The sequence below is a fragment of the Fukomys damarensis genome, unplaced genomic scaffold (assembly GCF_012274545.1).
Source record: "Fukomys damarensis isolate Sample0158 unplaced genomic scaffold, DMR_v1.0_HiC HiC_scaffold_2, whole genome shotgun sequence".
NCBI classification, from domain to species: domain Eukaryota; kingdom Metazoa; phylum Chordata; class Mammalia; order Rodentia; family Bathyergidae; genus Fukomys; species Fukomys damarensis.
Window position 1 is genome coordinate 8,543,232 of NW_022900914.1, and position 19,699 is coordinate 8,562,930.

The 19,699-nt window shown below is 49.5% G+C and overlaps 2 protein-coding genes across 5 annotated transcripts in view; both read left to right on the plus strand.

Annotated features, from left to right (window-relative positions):
• Dnajc5g (DnaJ heat shock protein family (Hsp40) member C5 gamma) overlaps positions 1–1,922 on the plus strand; it is a 4,472-nt gene extending 2,550 nt beyond the window's left edge. Inside the window, exons 5-6 of one of the 4 annotated variants that reach the window (XM_010604755.2) lie at positions 259–327; positions 689–1,922. In XM_010604755.2, the coding sequence (XP_010603057.1) occupies positions 259–305 (47 nt within the window). In that variant the 3' untranslated portion in view covers positions 306–327; positions 689–1,922. The remainder of the gene's footprint in view (positions 1–258; positions 328–688) is intronic. The other 3 variants (XM_010604756.2, XM_010604753.2, XM_010604754.2) reach the window with 3 other exon arrangements.
• A 420-nt stretch (positions 1,923–2,342) lies between these two features.
• Positions 2,343–19,699, plus strand: part of Trim54 (tripartite motif containing 54) — a 19,851-nt gene continuing 2,494 nt past the window's right edge. Inside the window, exons 1-7 of the mRNA XM_010604913.3 lie at positions 2,343–2,948; positions 15,695–15,867; positions 16,110–16,281; positions 18,242–18,337; positions 18,944–19,177; positions 19,424–19,446; positions 19,520–19,669. Coding sequence (XP_010603215.1) covers positions 2,781–2,948; positions 15,695–15,867; positions 16,110–16,281; positions 18,242–18,337; positions 18,944–19,177; positions 19,424–19,446; positions 19,520–19,669 — 1,016 coding nt within the window. The 5' untranslated portion in view covers positions 2,343–2,780. The remainder of the gene's footprint in view (positions 2,949–15,694; positions 15,868–16,109; positions 16,282–18,241; positions 18,338–18,943; positions 19,178–19,423; positions 19,447–19,519; positions 19,670–19,699) is intronic.

Genomic DNA, 19,699 nt, shown 5'->3' on the forward strand with positions numbered 1-19,699 from the left:
CAAAAAAAAAAAAAAAAAAAAAAAAAATGGAAAGAAAGAGAGGAAAAAAAAAGGAAGATAGGCTCAGAGATTATTCTCGTCCCAAATAGTTAAAATTTGAAAATGGAGGGAGAGTCAGTGGAAGTTCACACCAGTGCCACCTTATAATGCTCACAGAGCAGCTGCAAGGTAACAGATTTCTCACCTGTAGACCAAAACAAACAAACAAAACCTTATTAAACACTTATATGTGTAAACATATGTCAAATTCTGTCACAGGGAAAGAACATCATTTTGGAACAGATGAAGACAGTGACGATCGTTAATAACAGTAGGGAGAACAGTGAGGTATGTAAACTGAAAGGCAGCAGTAAGCGAAGAGTAAAGCCAGGCTTGGTGGGACAGCCCTGTAAGTCCCAGTGCTGCGAGGCAGGAGGATCGCGAGTTTGAACCCAGCCTGGGCAACTTAGTGACTTAGTGAGACCCTGTCTCAAAATAAAAAATAAAAAAGGGCTGGGGATGTAGCCCAGTAAGAATACCTTGGGTTCAATCCTTACTACCTCTAATAATAATACTACTACTAATAAAGAGAAGTCTAAGAAGATGGGTCATTAGTGGAAAGTTTACATCCTCATAGAGGGGAATCCAGAGGTTTATATCCTTATAGAGAGGGGACTTGCCCTAAATCCTAGGCGATTTTTTCTTCTAGTTACCAACTTCTGCCATTAGGTGCTGGCCAGTGAGGGTGCCCTCTTCTGCCCAGTTCACTGAACACATTGAAGAGAGGAGCACGCAGCCCTGTCCTGACCTTGACTCTAACCTGATTCCTCTTCTTACAAGAATCCCTACTTCAGAAGTGTTGATGCTGACCATCCCAGGAAGGACGCCATCCCTGCCCGAGCCGGGCCTTACGCGGTCTCCTAGCTGCCGTCTCTAGTTCGAGTCCCATTTTAACTGCTGTCAGAGAGCGTTACTCCCAACCCTGCCTGTTTGAGACCTCAGGCAGTGATGGCGTACTTTTCCCAAGGGTCCCTCTTCTTGTGCCTGACTTGGCATCTGAGTCAATGTCAGGTAGGTGTCTGGGTCACCTGCAGTGCCTCCACCGAGATCGTCGTCATGGCGGAGGCAGATCCTCCTCTGGGAACTTCTACATCAGTCAGTCCTCCTTGGGTACAACACTGGGTACCAAGAACTCCCGGCATCAGCTGCATTCCTAAACCAGTACACCTTTCCGAGGCCAGTCTCACCTTCTTCTGTGCCACTCCACCACGAGCCGATTTGGGAAATGAGGCCTTTAAGTCTTGTGATAGCCACCCCACCCGGACCCTCCCATGTTAGCCTTGGTCCTGTGGGCTGACTACAGTCCACGCATCAGTGTCCGCTGGTCTCCATCCTGACCACACCTACCCAGGCTGAGCACTGTACAGCGTGTCCTTAAAACCGGGGCGTGAAATGTGACAGGAGGAGGACTGTGCCCTGCAGACCCCTTCCCCGCTCTCACGTCTTCATGCTGCCTGCTGGGATCCTGCCCACGCCATTTATTTCTCATCCGCTCAGGAGCAGAGCGTAGGGATGCCTCCAACTTCTCTTCCCTCACTGGAGAAAGGCCAAGGAATGTCAGTAAATAAAACAGATTTTGTGCTATTTCAGTGCATGGCTTGGGCCCAGAAAAGACAAATTGTGCCTGGGGTAGAAGGAAAAGACCAACAAGAGGAACAGACAAAAGTCCAGGGCTCACGTCTGGGACCAGCCTGACCTCGAGAGGAGAGTCCAACAACTGTGGAGCTGGGGCTAAAGCTTTCCAGAGCCTGGTGACCGTGACTTTGTCAGAGCTCTAAGATTTCTCTGGAGACTGACTCCCTGGTGCCCAAAATAGACCCCTGGCATTCAGATCCTTTCTGCCCAGCTCAGCTTCTCCCAATTTCCAAAAAAAATTAAAGACCTCGGAGTGGCTTCAGCAATATGTTTGTTTGTGGACTAGAAATGCACACTTTCTAGGGGCGTCAGTCCCAGACCTGGCCCAGCCGCCACTTTCCCTCAGATGACAGAAGGGCTGGGCAAGGGCAGACAGGCCGTAGGTCTAGGAAGAGTCTGTCTCTCTAGTCCTGCTGCCTATCTCCTGAATCTCAGGCTTGGGGACGAGGTCAGGGTCACTGGCTAAGCCAGCAGAAGAAGAAAGCATCACTGTCTCTGGCCAGATCTTTCTCCCTGAGCAATGCATAGCGGGTGGTGTAGGGACTGTCACTGTCTGGAGGAAGGGCCCTAGTCTGGGGCTCATGGGACCTTCGAGTGACAGCAAGGGAGAGCCCTACAGCTTTGCTGGTCCACCTTCCACCCTGAGCAGCCACTCACCCCGGTCCTGCTCAGAGTGCGTGAGTCAGGGTCACTCACTGGGTGACAGCTGCAGCTCGCCTTACAGGAGCTAAATTGGGAGTTGGAATGTCACACGCATGCCCCTCTCCCCACCCCCACAGTAATATTAATCTCCTCTCTGGGGAGTGAGGGACAAACAGTGCTGCCCACAGAGTGAGCAAGATAGTGGTTTGGGGAACAAAAGGAGAAGTTCACAGGAGGGCACGTTAGAGCCGCATGTGCCGGTGAGAGTGCCCAGGAAGGACCGGAGACAGAAGTGTCAAGCCGAGCAGGACCAGGGACAGGAACCACTAGGGCAGCGCCACCGTGAGGGGGCCACAGAAGGGAACCTGAGCATCCACACCGTCTAAGGTGACCAGGAAGGGCCGGAGGCAGTCAGGCAAGGCCGGAGAGAGGGCCACAGCGAGGCCAGGCACAAGCGCTGAGGGATGAACTTCACCGTGGGCTTCAAGCCGCTGCTAGGGGATGCGCACAGCATGGACAACCTAGAGAAGCAGCTCATCTGCCCCATCTGCTTGGAGATGTTCTCCAAGCCCGTGGTGATCCTGCCCTGCCAGCATAACCTGTGCCGCAAGTGTGCCAACGACGTCTTCCAGGTGGGTTTGGGGCAGATGCTGGCCGGTGGCGGGTGCTCGGGGAGGCAGGCAGGCCACTGTGCCCCAGTGTCCGGAGTCAGCGTGAGTCAGCAGCTGCCCTGCGGGCTGGCAGGCCCAGCCTGTGCAGTGCTCGATGTTGGCTCCCCAGGGGAAAGAGGCCCCTGCAGAAATCACACAGGGTTCCCGCACCTGGCTCTGCGGGAGCTGCACTCCTGTCTGTGTTCACTGTGGAGCCAGGACAAGCCTTGTGGGAAATCTGGAGCAGGGGTCAGTGTAATACCGAAACACTTGAAAAGAACGATAGTAAACCCCATGAGAGAAAGGTCATAAAGTCAAGGCACCCGTTTGGGGGGTGAAGTGACACAGCGGGCATGTGACAGGGAATTCTCCTAACTGCATTTCACGCCGTGATCCCTCCAGACCGTTCAGGAAAGAGGCCCCCGGGCCAAAAGGTCTGAGGTTGCTTGACCAAAGAAGACAGAGAAAAGATTTTCCCAGAACTGCAGCCAGTTTGGATTTATGCGTGGTCACGGCGTGAAGCACAGCTAAAAAAAAATCGTAGGTATCGTTTGGCCTCTGATTTCAAAGATAAAAACGGCATATGGTTGGCTATGAATGGGCTTCCTTTCTTGCCCCCAGCCGCTGGTGGAGGCTCAAGTAGATGACAGATCAGAGGTCAGGGAGAACGTGGGCAAGGTGCAGGTGTGCACAGGCGGGTGTGAGGCTTCGCAGATGATGCGAACCCTGACCAGACCCCCGCCGACTGGCGCAGTAGGTGCAGTGATCAGGACCATCACAAGTAGGTGTTTGTATCAGAAAGTATGAGGGACTGTGTCAAACACGAGCAATCACACACACACACACACACACACACACACACACACACACACACGCACAACCGCCACCGTGGTACTAGGGATTGAACCCAGAACCCAGAGCCCTATGGCTTTATCCATGCTCCTCAAGTGTTGTACCACTGAGCTACACCTCCAATCCCAACTCAAGTTGTTCTTTTTTTTTCTCTTTTTCCATTTTGGGTTTTTGTTTTTGTTTTATTTTTAGACAGGGTCTCAAACTCATGTAATCCTCCAGAGTGCTGGGGTTACAGGTGTGGTCTACCGTGCCGGGCCACAGTGGTTTTTAATTTAACCAAGAAAATATTAAGAAATATAGGCTCCTTGAGACAGCATATGTGGGCGGAAAGAGTGGGCTAGCTAGATCAGGCCATCGCATGCTGTGCCTTGTCTGTCTTCTGTTCGCCATCTTCAGCAGGCGCCCGCACCCTGGGTGTCTCCTGCCATTTTTTTGTACTCAATGCTGTGACTGCTCCTGCCAGCTTCACATCCCGTACGAGAGGCTGCGCCTTGCCAGCCACCTTGGTTCTTCTTTTGGTCTAAGTGACTCTCTGGATGTCCTTCAGGTTCAGAGGCCCAAGGGAATGGCAGACAGAGTTTCCCACCCTTCCCTGTGAATTTGTAGTACAACCTCCTCTCATTAGCACCTGAAATATATGGATCAAGGAGCAGTTGGAAAACTAAGGTACTGTGTCCTGTAAAACACAAGAATGTTCAAGTGCAAGCTACATGGTTGTCACCAGCCAGAGGGGCCCAGGAAAAGGTCGCTGGAGCCCAAGAGTTTGAAGCCAGTGTGGGCAACACAGCAAGCTGCATCTCAAAACAAACGAAAGCCCTGTGCTGCCAGCCGGGGAGGGAATGTGATTCCCAGGGCTCTCCGATGGTTCTGCGGGCCCGGAATGTTGCACATCTTTTAAAGTTCACAGCGCCCCTGGGTCCTCCATGGAGAGCAGAGTGAGCAGCTCATTTCCTTGCTGCTTTATTTGGGAGGCCTGGGGGAGGCTGACCCAGTTCTCCAGCTGCACCAAAGTATATACATCACAGCAGATCTCTGTCTGAGAGATGAGCATATTTAGTTTTTTCACACATTGCCTCCACATTTTGACAACTCGAGGCATAATCAGATTGTCTGTTTTCTATGTATGGCAAGAATAGGACTTTGAGTTCCTCCATCTCCAAAGCACTTAGGAAGAAGACCTTTAGAACGCTGCCTAGAAAGTTAACAGTTATGAAAGCGACACCAGTGTACCATATTTAAAATTTTGTATGTACATTTTTTTAAACACCCTAGGAGTTCGTGTCCTGTGAAAAGTGAATATGCCACTCGTCTCGGATCCTCAGTTCTCTTCAGTAGATAGAACGTGCTTGGGAGCCCTTCCAGAAAATTCCCATGCACAGCTCCATATTTGCGTGTATAGACGTACTAACTAGCTTGTCTTGTTCACTTACTCCCGCTTACATCCACACGTGCAGCTCCCTGCCTTCCTTTTTAAATAGCTCTACTGTGTCTCACTGCTGTGACTAGAGCACAGTCTGTCTAATCCATCATCTAAAATGCTTAGATATTTTTCAGTGTTTGCTATCCTGAAAACTGCTTGACGGACAATCAGCAAGAATTCGGGGGAATTGTAATTTTGTAAAATCAGGTTAACTAGTCAGGTGTAGTGGCACTCTCCTATAATCCCAGCACTCAGGAGGCTGAGGCAAGAGGACTGCCAGCCTGGGGTACTTAGTGAGTTCCAGGCCAGTCTGCACTACATAGTGAGACCCTGTTTAAAAAAACAAAAACAAACCCAGGTTAACTAGACCACCCGGAAATAAAAATTTGAAAAGTTGAAACATTTAATTGAAAATGTTGAACAGGATTAAGGCCTTGGGAGGAAATTATCCATAATCTTACCTTGACTGACACATTTCATTTCTGTATATTGCTTTCAAGCCCTTCTCCTTGTACATATTGTGATTATAATTTAACTGCTTTTCTTTAGATCTGTAGCACATCTCTCTCTTTCTCTGTGAGCTGAAACAGAAAACAGAAAAACATGACATTAACCCCCATCTAATTTCTGTCTCCTTCGCTCCCCACACGTACACCCACTCAGCTACCAAGAATTTTGACTAGAGCAAAGCTGTCGGTGTGGGAACTGACACAAACATCTCCCCATGTGTTTCTGTATTTGTAAACTCTATTCACGTCTGAACTACTTCAGAGCAAGCCCTCTGTTTATTTTTGTACCTGCCCTCACTTCACTGCGGGCACTCGCTTCTGAGCTGCAACCTGTTGTCGCTTAGCAGACAGCAGGGAGGTCTTGTAAGAGGGTTGCTAGGAGCAGCTTTTCTGCAGGTCTAGTTAGGGGGCTTGAAGCAGGGAATCTAAGAGGCCTCTTCCTTCAGAGAGAGGATTTCCAGGAAAGAGCTGGTTTCTGAGTCTCTGCACCCCATTTCCAGGTTTTGGTCAGCATGTACAGGCCGGCAGTGAGAATCCCCCCAGCTTGCTCCCGACCACTTCCTCTGCTGGCCAAGGGAACCAGGCATTCTGTAGTCCTGCCTTGGGCAAGTCTGTGTGTGTGCGTGTGTGTGTCTGTGTGTGCAGGGTGGGTACTGGGATCCATCCAACCTAGGGCCTCTGTGCTAGGCAAGAATTGCGCTATGTGCTTAGTCCAAAGGTTCCTTTACGAGACGCTGGTTTCCTAAAGTCTGGTGAGTTGTATTAATCCCATAGCAGGGTTCAGGATCTTATTCCTGTAGGGAAAAGGCCTGGATTTGTGGGAACAAATACCTCCACTGAGATGTGGCCCCCCAAAGTCTGTTCCCACTGGTTTCTTTGGTAATTTGCCATGTGATGTGAAATGAGACTATTTTGCCTCTTCGAGCCTGTTTACCCATCTGGGATTAAAAGGGGGTTTTAAACTGATCTTATTATCTTTTGTAGTTCTAACAGTCTGGTTTCAAAAATTCAAGAAGTAAGCTAGGTATGTTGGCACACACCTGTAATTCCAGCACTCGGGAGGCTGAGGCAGGAGAACTACTGCAAGTTTGAGGCCAGCTTGGGCCACAGAGTAAGTTCAAGGCCAGTCTGAACTACACAGAGAGACCCTGTCTCAAAAAACAAAAATTCAAGAAATAGGATCGTGGGTTCTGATTTTTAAGGCCCTTCTGTCCACCAGCGTCTTCCCTCAGCCTGCTGCTCTGCTCAGCAGTCCTTCCAGAGAAGGGCTGCGCATGTCCCCTCACCCCACCCTGCTCGGTCAGCCCTAGCTAGCCCTCCTCTCAGAATCCCCTCACACCCACGGCACAGCTTGTACTGAAGCCTGAATTCTTCCAAGGCTCTGCACCTGTTCTCCACACATCAGGTCTTCTGCCCACCACGCACCCATAGCTTCTCAGTGCTCAGGGGCCTGGTGCACAAAACCTCCAGGGTCCAGCATGCGTCACTGGTCAGGCTGCTGGGTGGGCAGATTTACTGCAACAAGCTGGGTACCACACTGGCACTCCCTGGGTAATAAGGGAAGAGGGAGGGCATCCTGGGTAAGTGCACTCTGCCTGCCTGACTGCATTACAGAGCATCTCTGTGGAGCCTTTCTTTCTTTCTTTCTTTCTTTCTTTCTTTCTTTCTTTCTTTCTTTCTTTCTTTCTTTCTTTCTTTCTCTTTCTCTTTCTTTCTTTCTTTCTTTCTCTTTCTTTCTTTCTTTCTTTCTTTTTCTTTCTTTCTTTCTTTCTCTTTCTTTCTTTCTTTCTTTCTTTCTTTCTTTCTCTCTCTCTCTCTCTTTCTTTCTCTCTTTCTCTCTTTCTCTCTTTCTCTCTTTCTCTCTTTCTCTCTTTCTCTCTTTCTCTCTTTCTTTCTTTCTTTCTTTCTTTCTTTTCTTTTTGGTACCAGGGATCGAACTCAGGACCTTGCACTTGCCAGGCAGGTGCAGCGCCACTGAGCTAAATTCCCAGCCCTAGAGCATTTCTATTAGATGTCATCAGAACATCGCAAAGGGACTAGAAGGCACCATGCAGCCTAGCATAGACACAGCGCTAAGGCTCCACTAAAGTCTTGAACACAACTAAGATTAAATTTACGTATTCCATTCTGGGGGGGGCGGTGTTGTGCTGGGGATTTAAGCCAGGGCTGCGTGCACGTGCTGTTCCACTGAGCTGAATTACCAGCCCTGTTCCATTCCATTTTATCCTTCACAGCAAAGAAAGAATAGTTACTTCATGCCCAGTGGTTTTGTGGAGTTATTTATTTTTAAAGTCTAGATTAGGGCTGTTAGCATTTCCTTTGTGTTTATGCAGTGCTTTGTAGTTTGTAGAGTATCTTCACAAACAGCATTCCATCTGAATGAGGTAGAATTCATTTTCCTCCACTGCAGGGAGAACACAGGACACAGGTCACAGTCAAAGGGACAGATGGGGGACATAAATCTAGGTGTTGTGCTCTCTTCCTAGAGCGATGGGATTTCCTCTGTCCATCCCATCATTGCACATGAAATTGTTTGTTCTGGGGTTGATGCCCTTGTGTAAATGCAGCATTTAAAGGAAGAACACGGCATTTATGCATGCAATAGAGCCAATCATGTATTCCTTAGTCCTGAAATAGAAAGACAAACAGATACAGAAGATAAGGTCTCGCTAAGTGGACATGTGCCAACTGGCCAAGGGATCTTAAGCCCAGAGTGGACTGTTGTCCACAAAGCTATATTAGGAAGGTTACCTGCAAGCACAAGGACCTGAGTTAGATCCCCGGTACCAAAAGAAAAAGGAGCCAGGTATTTAGCTCAATGGTTCTGATGCCTGCCTCAAGCACAAGGTCCCGAGTTTGATCCCCCATGCCAAAAAAAAGATTAGCTGGGCATGGAGGCGCATGCCTGTAATACCAGCACTGGGGAGGCTGAGGCAGGAGGATCACTGAGACCAGCCTGGGCTACATAGTGAATTCCAGATCAGTCTCGAACATAGTGAGACCTTGTTTCAAAAAAAAAAAAGAAGGTTACCATCTATAACATACTTTTACAGTTATGTACTTATTCACCCTACACTCTAAAACTCTTCTTTTTGATGAGAAAATTTAGGGATTTACACTCAGGGCAGAGAGTAATTTCATTTTTGTTCCATGGACCCATTTGTCAGTTTGAGAAACCTATGGCTCCCTTCTAAGAACTGTGTTTTAAAGTGCGCATAATATAACACATATGCTGATAAAGGAAACCAACTGCACTGGAGTAAAGGATGCAGCTGGGTGTGGTGGTGAACGCCTATGACCCCAGAACTCTGGGAGGCTGAGGCAGGAGACTTGCAAATTCAAGTCCAACATGGGCAACAGAGCAGTTTAGTGAGATCCTGTCTCAAAAAATAAAAAGTGCTGGGGGTGTGGCACAGTGGGAAAGAAAAGAAGAAAAGAGCATGCATTCCCAATGGGGTTCGTACTGCTGTCAAGGGAGGAAAAGTTGACTCTTGAAAGGGGACCAAAAAAGCTTACTCTCTCTTTTAAAAAAAAAGCACAGATAAGCTTTCTAAAGCATGTTTGATAGACTGACTCATGTGCAGCCCCATGAACACATTCAATACTGAGATCTAGCAGTGGGGCTGGTAACTGCTGTAACATAAATGTAGTGATTTGGGGTAAGCATTCTAATACTGAGCTACATCGCCAGCCTCTCCCTGCCCCCCTGCCAAGAGAGGGTCTCCCTAAACTGCCCAGGCTGGCCTCTAACTTGCCCTCATCCTCCTGCCTCAGCCTCCCAAGTCCCTGGGACCGCAGGTGTGCGCCACCACGCCAAGTGTAATCTTTGTTTTGCAATTTCAGCAACACTTGCAGTGTGACATGGAAACAACTGGGATTTCTGTTGGTGATAAAGTCACAGGTGCGGCTACAACTGTTACGATTTTTTGCCTGCATTTACCATTGAGGGAAATTTCAATCTCTGCTACAGTTAGCGAGAAAAGAACTTTTTCCCCGTCCAGATTCATAGACTCCCTGAATGCTGTTCACGGATCTGCGGCCCCAGGGTCGGGGCTCCTGCCTCAGAGGCACCGGGGTCTTCCCAAGCACCCGGGGGCAACTCCACAACAGTCAGTGGCTTCCTCCTTTCCCACCCCACATCCAAGGGACGGACTGCTCCTGTGGGTCCCGCTCCGGCCTCCCCGCCCTTCCAGAGCTGCGGTCCCTGACTTCTGCCACCCAGCTACCCAGACTTCGAGGCCCTTTCAAGGGGAGGCTTCTTCTTAAACATCTTCAAAGTCTCCTCCTCTGAACTAGATTCGCTCTTTTTAGGTTTCCCAAGCAACGTGTGTTGTTCCCTGGGCTCGTCCTTATCATGCCGCTCTAGCGCCCCCCTCTGTTCATGTCAGGGAGGCAGGCGCTGGAACCACTGAGCTAAATTCCTGGCCTTATTTAATTTAATTTTTTTTTTTTTTAACATTGCATTCCCCCCATCCCAAAGTCTTGTAGGAATTTTGAGGGTGTGTGTGTGTGTGTGTGTGTGTGTGTGTGTGTGGTACAACTGTATCACACAATAACTGTTAGAACAAAAATGTTTATTCTATCCATTTTGTGATATAATTTGTGAACTATACAGAGGAACTTGAGAAATGTACAGGAATACTGAGGAGACAGATTTAAGTCACTTCTAAATCCATCACTCATTTTGAAACTGGGATCCTACAGCCTATATAGATTTATATCTGATTTTTTGTTTTGCTTTATTTTGTTTTTTGAGACAAGGTCTTGCTACATAGCCCAGGCTGGCCTTGGACTCTCAATCCTCCTGCCTCAGCTTCCTGAGTGTTTGAGTCACAGTGTGCACCACCATGCCTGGCTCCTATATCCTCATTTTTTTTACATCTAAAATAACAAGAGTCCCCATGTTACTAAAAACTACAGTGGTGTGATGCACATACCTGTGATACCAACATGCAGGAGGCTGAGGCAGGATGATCTAAAGTCTGTGCTACATAGTGAGTTCAAGGCCAGCTGGGACCACATAGCAAGATCCTGTCTAAAAATAAACAAAGAACACACAACTATTAAATATAGTTGCATACTATCCATTGTTACTTATTTAAATTTCCTCTGGTATTAAATACCTAAGTGATTTTCAAAATGAAACAGCAGTTTTTATTGTTTATTCTGATCATAAAAAATAATAGATGTCTTATATAAAATTCAAGCCTTATAGATAATACAAATTGTGGAATGTATAAATCCCCCCTCAATGCCACTACCAGGGAAACAAATATTATCAACAGACTAGTGTATATTATAAAATGTTTTTCTTTATAATAACACACACACATATTACCAAAAAAGGAATTCTGTCAAATATAATGTTTTCACAGTACTTTTTCCACTTCACAATTTATTGGTATTTTCCTGTGACAGTGGTGCATATCTGCCTCTGTCTCTTGAGCCCAAGAGTGCGAGGTCAGCCAGATCACGTCTCTTTAAAAAATTAAAAAGTACCACGAGCAGCTCGTGTGTGTATCCGCGTGTGAGACCGCAGCGATGCGGTCATGGGCTGAGCACTACAAGGGGAGTGGGCAGTGCCGGGGCAGTGTGTCCCAGCCCTGGACGCCGGGCGTTCTGAAGGGAGAATGCTGGCCAAGATGTGCCAACAAGTCCTGATTCCTATTAATTAATGGTAAAATACAAACAGGGAATTTACCATCTTAACTTTTTGTTTTTAAAGAGACGTGATCTGGCTGACCTCGCACTCTTGGGCTCAAGTGATCCTCCTGCCTCAGCCTCCCCATTGGGTGGGACTGTAGGTGTGCCCCAACGTGCTGGGCTGATGGCCACCTTTTAGGTGGACAGTTCGCCGTTGTTAGTTACAGTCACATTGCCATGCAACCAGCACCCCCTCCAGCCCTTCGTGGGCTTCTCAAGCTGGAACTGTATCCACCAGACTCTGCCTCCTGAGTGCTCCTCTCCAGCCCCACCTCCTCTCTGTCTCTGCATCACACACTCGTCCTTGTGCGGCTGGCTAAGTTTCTTTAGCATAATGTCTTCAAGGCTCATCCAGGTTGCAAACTGGAGTCCTGCTTTCTTTTATCTCTGTTAATTTCCACTATAATCTGTGACTTTCATCAGCATCTCCATTCTCCTGTGCCCACTGTGCATTTTTCTGTTAATGACACAGTTCCCGTCGTTTCTTTCCTCAATTCTGTTAACTCTTTCATTCTCCTGCCATAATCGTTTCTGTCTCTTCTTTGATCAAAGAGACTAAATTTTCTTGTTTCTTTACAAATGCTAGGTTGAAAGCAGACTGATTCTTGGAGACTTTCTTCTGCCAGTGCGTATTCTCCCGTTCTTCCTTCCTGGCTTGCTTTTCTCTCCACTTCATCTTGGCCGGAATCTCCAGCTGCCTCCCTTGGTTATCGCTCTCCCTTGCATAGAGACTGCTTCTTGGGCCAGGGATTTAGCTCAGCGGTTCGGTGGCCTGCCTTGTAAGCGCAAAGACCCAAGTTCAATCCCCGGTACCCAAAAAAAAAAAAAAAATAGAGACTGCTCGTTGACCCAAGCTGCTGTATTTACCTTGGCTTTTTTCTACTGTTCTCTTAAACTGCCTGGCTCTTGTCACCAGCTGCAGTCTCTGTGTAGCTCTTCTGTTTGTTGACAGAGGGGTTTGCCCTGAATTAACCGGAAGTCAGTGTCCCCGGATCCAGTCCACACAGTGGTGAGTCATCCCCGTGGAGCTGTGCACACATCCACAGAGGAATCCCCCGGGGTTTGTGCCACTTCCTCTCCTTGTCGCAGGCGAGAAGGTCATTCTGGTTGGAAGTGGGGCCCTTGTGATGGCAGAGGCACCCGGGATTTTGATGCAATGGATCCTTGTTCATTTATCTTTGCCTAAATACCTTCAATCCACAGTTGCATAGTTGATTATTCGGCAGTGGTGTTTTTTCCCCTGTGAAGCATTGATGTGTGGCCCTTCGTGACTCTTTTGCTTCAAAAACAAAACAAAAAACTCTTTCCACCTGATCCTCCATCCTTCACTCGGCCTGAATGTCCCTGAATCTCAACAAGCGGGATGACGATCGTGACAGGCTCTGGGGTCCGTGTGGCTGGGGTCACACCCTGGCTGTGCCACTTGCTGCCTAATAACCACGTGCAGTTTATTTAACTTCTCCAGGCCACAGTTTTCTCATCTTTCAAATGAGCCAAGTGCTAGTACTTACTGCAGAAGGTTGACAGGAGTACAAAGTGAGGATTAAATACGAAGACTCAGAGCAAATCTGACAGTGTCGGTGCTCGACAGATGTTAGCCATTGTCATATTTCTTGTAGTCTAGATTCAAGGAAAATATTCCTCTTCACCATTTTTTCAAGGTGCTCCAGAGAATGAAATTCAATAACATCTGTTGGGTGCAGTGGTGCACACCTGCTATGTCGGAGGCTGAGACAGGAGGACCTCAAGTTCAAAGCCAGCCTGGGCAATTTAGCAAGACCCTGTCCCAAAATAAAAACCAGAAAAGGCCAGAGTGGAGCTCTGTCATAGAGTGTCCTGATTTCAGTCTCTAGTACCACACACCAAAATAGTAATAACGTCTGGAAAGCCCATAGTACACAGCTTGGCACTTGGCAGGCTCTGGGCACGCTGGGAGGAGGTTAAGTAATGCATCTCTGCCTTAGGCCTTGGGATAGGAGGTCCCCAGAGTTTGTCTTTGCTCTGGCCCTGGAAGTCCTCTTTCCTCCCTAAACGCTTACTGAGCACCTCTGTCTGCTTACCACCCGCAAACCCAGTGAGTCAGATGCCTCAGGACCAGAAAGTGGGGTGGTCCCTGCACGTCCTCTTATCTCCTTGGCCTTGAAATATTAATAGGTCAACGTATTCAGCAGGAGCCTGTGATCATACCTTTTAATCCATTCCCTAAACTAAACTAAGAAATATTCGTGTAATTCGGAGACAGACAGGTGGACAAACCCGGCCTTGGATAATCTCAAACTCACCTCTTCCAGCTTTATTCTGGGCTCAGGTGTAAGTTTCCTGTAATTCTCAAGAAGTCCAAAGGGAAATATGGTATTTCTAGAGCATACCTCCAAACCTTGCCACTGAGCTTACCGTGTCTCACTAAAGCTCGGGCTGCATTGAAGGAGGAGGTGGGAGGAAGAGGAGGACGGCAAGAGACGATTCTGGCAAACTGCCAGCAAGTTCTCCTCCTCCTGACTTGAATGCCCTCTGTGTGTGATGGGACATTGCTGCACACACCTAAGAGTCCTTCCAAAACAGACCTGGGCATGGTGGTGCACGCCTGTAGTCCCAGCACCCACCCAGGAGGCTGAGGCAGAGGGATTGCTGTGAATTCGAGGCCAGCCTGGGCTACAAAGGGAGACTCTATTTCAAAAAAAAAAGCCAAAAAAACAAAAAAACAAAAACCACCATTTGGTGTATAAGGATTTAGAGAGCCAGGTGTCGTGGCACACAGGTGTAATCCCAGCACCCTGGGAGGCTAAAGAAGGAGGATTTGCAAGTTCAAACCCAGCCTGGGCAACTTAGTGATTTAGTGAGATCCTGTCTCAAAATAAAAAATAAAAAGGGATCAGGATATAGCTCAGTGCAAAGGCCCTGAGTTCAGCATCCAGAACTGCAAAAGAGGGGGATGTGGGGCCAGGGATGTAGCTCAGTGGTTCCGCCACCTGCCTTGCAAGCACAAGGACCCAAGTTCAATCCCTGGTATAGAAAAAAGAAAGAGGGAAAAGAGAGATGGGTTGGGGATTTAGCTCAGTGGTGCTGCTGCCTGTCTTGTAAGCTCAAGTTCCCGAGTTTGAGTTTGATTCCTGGTTCCCCCCCCAAAAAAAAAACAAAAAAGGGGGGTGTGGATTTAGAGGTTCCATGGAACCCACATGTAGACTATATCCAAGTATATAAAGTCAGACATTACGATTGTCTCCGTTACTCTCCAGGAGTGCATGGTGTCCTATCTGACTAGGACTGAGCTCTGCTGTAAAAAGCAGAAAACCCAAAATGACAGTGGCAGGGGATGTAGCTCAGTGGCAGAATACCTACCTCGCATGCACAAGTCTGTGGGTTTGATCTCCACAAACAAACAAACAAAAACAGTTAACAGTAGCTCAAGGAAGGTATAAACTTGCTTTTCTCGCAATGAGAAGTCTGGATCGGCAGCCAGGGCTACAACAGAGACCTGCTTCTTTTATCACATTGCCATTCTCAAGCACATTTACCAGCTCCAGGGTTGAGAGGCCACTGCAGTGTGACTCATTCCATCTTCCTCCAGTGAACAGGAAGGAGAAAGGGGGCTGGGTAGGGCATGCCTTGCCCACTACAGATATTTCCTAGCCAGGCCTGGTGGCGCACACCTATAATCCCAAGACTCAGGAGGCTGAGGCAGAAGTTTGAAGCCAGCCTCAGCTACATGAGTTCAAAGCCAGCTTGGACTACATAGCAAGATCCTGTCTCAGACAACAAAAAAAACCACTTTTTTTTTTTTCCCTAAAATTACACTAAACATTTCGATCCCCACCCCAGAGCACAGTCAAGTGGTGGGTGGGGCTTGGCTGTGCGTCACACATCGGCTGAGAAGAGGGCTGTGGGACCGAAGAAGCCCTAGGCAGTGTCCTTCACCTGTTTTCTCTCTCCTCCTTACCACTTCTTGCCTTTTCTCTGGACAAGCCTCTGCTCCGTTTCGGAGGCCAGGCCTTTGCACGGCTCCAGCTTTGGCCCTCGGTCTGTGGCTCCTGCCTGCGACTGCACAGAATCTCCCCGAAGCGTGGCTCCTGAGGGCCCCAGCCCGGGAAACTCAGGCCGCATGCGCTGAGTCGGTTTCCACTGCAGCCTTTCGGCCGGAGCTCCGAGCTGGGCCCTCTGGAGAGAGGCGCTGGACACAGGGCCGCCCAGGCAGCTCTCGGGAGGGCCCGGCCTTCTCACGGCGCCTGTTCTCTCCCCGGCAGGCCTCAAACCCGCTGTGGCAATCCCGGGGCTCCACCGCGGTGTCTTCTGGAGGCCGTTTCCGATGCCCGTCGTGCAGGCATGAGGTCGTCCTGGACCGGCACGGCGTCTACGGTCTGCAGCGAAACCTGCTGGTGGAGAACATTATCGACATCTACAAGCAGGAGTCCTCGCGGTGAGCGGACACCCACTCCCTCTCCGGCCGGGACCCAGCCCTGGGCCTTGCCAGCCGCCCGAGTCCGGCCCTGGCCTGCTGGAACGGGCTGTGCCTGGACGGGGTCTCCTCCGCCTCTCGGCACCTTCTTCTCCCCGGCCATGAGTGACCGGCGGCTGGCGAGGGGAGGACACCCAGGGTTCACATCCAGGGCCCGCCCAGCCCCGCCAGGCCCCTGACCGTCCGTCCGTCCACTCCTCCAGGCCCTTGCATTCCAAGGCCGAGCAGCACCTCCTGTGCGAGGAGCACGAGGACGAAAAGATCAATATCTACTGCCTGAGTTGCGAGGTGCCCACCTGCTCCCTCTGCAAGGTCTTTGGGGCCCACAAGGACTGCGAGGTGGCCCCGCTGCCCACCATCTACAAACGCCAGAAGGTATAGTGGGGGACGAGGAGTGGCCTTCACGGGAGGGTTTCCCCATAAACCTAGATTTAAAATGAGGTTGGCTGGCTTGGAAGAAGGAAAGGGAGTCTCCAAGGGGGAGCAGGTGGGATGGGGAAGGCGAGGGAAGGCAGAGCCCTACACCGCCAGTGCGGGAGGGACATCATTACCGGAGCCTAACCCAGGCCCCCTAAGCCTCTGAGATTACAGGGTCCGGTTCAATCCGAATCTAGGCGCTACACGGCCAACTGCGCCACCTGTCTTTTAACAGGAGCAAATGCAGATTCTGCTGGAGAAAGAATCACCCTCAGGTTCTCCCTAGATTAAGATCAACAAAATATTCCCCCTGCTGGGTATCTTCCCCAAAGAATTAAAAGAATCACCACAGTGATATGTGCACCCATGTTCATAGCAGCACAGTGTGTGATAGCTAAAACTGGGAAACAGCCCAATTGCCCATCTACGGGAGACCGGATAAAGAAGATGTGGTTATGGGCCGGGGATTTAGCTCAGTTGTTCCACCGCCCGCCTGCCTCACAAGCACAAGGTCCCGAGTTCGATCCCTGGTACAAAAAAAAAAAAGTGTGTGTGTTTTTTTTTAATAAAATGGAGTACTACTCAGCCATAAAGTGAGAAACTAGAAACATTGATAGCTAAATGGATGCATATTGAGATGATACTCTCAAGTGAAATAAATAGGATGCGTATAAATGCCAGTTTCTCTACTGTGAAAAACTGAAAGTGTAGATAGGACTAAAAGGTACAAAAGATAATGTGAAATAGGAAGAAAAGATACAAAGGGCAAGGGGAAGTGAGAGGGGTAGGAAAAAAAAGAAGGGAACTGAATTAATATGAAAAAATAGAAACAAAGCCTTTGTAGGTAGTGGGGTAGGATTGAAGGGAGGGCAGGTGAATGGGGGGAAAATAAGAACCAAGATGGATTATGTAAAGGTACAAATTTCCAATGATGAATATCATTATATTATATATCTTAAATGTACCAATAAAATTAATTGTTTAAAAATTAGCTCACAATTGACCGTACAGAAAGGAATTTACCCCACAACTGAAGTTTGTAGAAATAAAAATTGTAGTTTAGGCCCGGGGGTAGTTCAGAGGTTAAAATTATTACAGAATAGAAAGTCATTATGAATAAAATGGTTTTTAAAAGGAGGATTTTTTTTACAGCAATAATAGAATACCCAACATGACTACACAGCCACCAGCCATGGTAGCACATGCCTATAATCCCAGCACTTGGGAGGCTGAGGCAGGAGGATCACCACAAATGACCAAGGCCATCCTGGACTACATAGTGAGACCCTATCTCAAAAACAAACAAACAAACCACTACCCCACAATAACAACAAAAAATGACCATGAAGATTTAACAAAAAAACCAAATAGAGATTTTAGAAATAAAGAATGATTGTTGAAAGAAAGCATTGAGTGGATTAAATGAGCAGTAGATTTCTTTGGAGAGACTGAACACAGACTGACCACAGTCGTGGGAAGTGAGGAGGCTGAGGATAAGAAGGTCTAACATGAGTCTTGTCAGACTCCCAGAACGGGAGAACAGAGAATGGAGAGCCAGGGGTGGTGGTGCTTGCCTATAATCCCAGCACTCAGGAGGCCAAGCAGGCCTTCGGACCTAGTGAGAGCCTGTCTGGGACGGCGACACAGTATGACCTGAATGGTGTCACTGGCAATTGTCAGAACTAGCGGAAGACATGCGTCTACAGATGAAGCTTCAAGCCCAGTGCCGGTGGGAGCTTGGAGATGCCTCTTCCTTTCTCCTTTGGTGGTGCAGGGCTGCCCCTCCCCCAGAGCCCGCTGACTGTGTACCCCTGGGGGTGGGGGAGGAGCTGTCTCCTACTGGGTACCTGGCTGGGGTGAGAGCGCGCAGCTGCAGGCCAAGACCTCGGCTCTGAGAGCTGGCCTGTGTGTGTGGCAGAGCGAGCTCAGCGACGGCATCGCCATGCTGGTGGCAGGCAATGACCGCGTGCAGGCCGTGATCACGCAGATGGAGGAGGTGTGCCAGACCATCGAGGTGAGCCTGGGCTGGGAGGGGCGGACAGAGGCCCGCTGAGCTGGAGACCCTGAGGGCCACAGAGAGCCGCTCCTCTCTGACCACCTCTGGCCAAACTGGCCAGATTTCTGGGCTCCTGGAAGTGGTAGGGTATGCTTAGCCAGGCTGGTTGGTTTGAATCCCAGCCCTGCTGCTCACTAGCTCTGTGACTTTGGCCTAGTTACTTATCTTCTCTGTGCTTTGATTGTGTGTGTGTGTTTTTAACTGTATAAAATCGTGATGAACTTGGTGGACATGGTGACACACACCTGTAATCCTAGCACTTGGGAGGCTGAGGCAGGAGGATCGCTGTGAGTTCAAGGCCAGAATGAACTACAGAGAAAGACCCTGTCTTAAGAAAAGTTAATAAGATGATGATGATGATATAGTGATTACCTCATGGGTCTTTGGAGGGGAATTAAATGGAATAATATACCATATTCTGACTGCACCTAAGGGAGAGGTAACCCCATTGGGTCGGGTCAGTTTCCTTGGCTCTCTGTGAATCGTGTTAAGAGGGAGAGGGACCAGCATCTTGCTGTCCTATGGGGTCACAGCCACGCCTTCCCTCTTGCTCCTGTCTTTTAGGACAACAGCCGAAGACAGAAGCAGCTGTTAAACCAGCGGTTTGAGACTCTGTGCGCGGTGCTGGAGGAGCGCAAGGGCGAGCTGCTGCAGGCGCTGGCCCGGGAGCAGGAGGAGAAGCTGCAGCGCGTCCGTGGCCTCATCCGTCAGTACGGAGACCACCTGGAGGCCTCCTCCAAACTGGTGGAGTCAGCCATTCAGTCCATGGAGGAGCCGCAGATGGCGCTGTACCTCCAGGTGGGCCCCGGGGGAGACCGCAGCCCGCAAACGCGCTCCCTGCAGGTGGGGTTGGCGCCTGAAAACCCGGGTTCGAATCTTTCCTGTCCCACTTTCTCGCCTTGGGCAAGCTGCCCTCGCTCACTGTCTCCCCGACTTTGGGCTATGCATTCCCACCTCCCCGCAGGACCGTGGAGAATCTGAAAGGGGCCTCGCCCGGGGCTGGCCCGGGGCTTACTTCCGCCCTCCTCTTTTTCTCCCCTGCAGCAGGCCAAGGAGCTGATCAATAAGTGAGTAGCGCGGGAGGGAGGGAAGGAAGGGGCCGCGCGGATTCCCCCGGCTGAGCCGCTGTGGCCGCGGCAGGGTCGGGACCATGTCGAAGGTGGAACTGGCCAGCCGGCCACAGCCAGGCTACGAGAGCATGGAGCAGTTCTCCGTGAGCGTGGAGCACGTGGCCGAGATGCTGAGGACCATCGACTTCCAGCCCGGTGCGGACCCGGAGGGGACCGCGGGGTGCGGCGGGAGGGGTCCGACGGCGGAGAG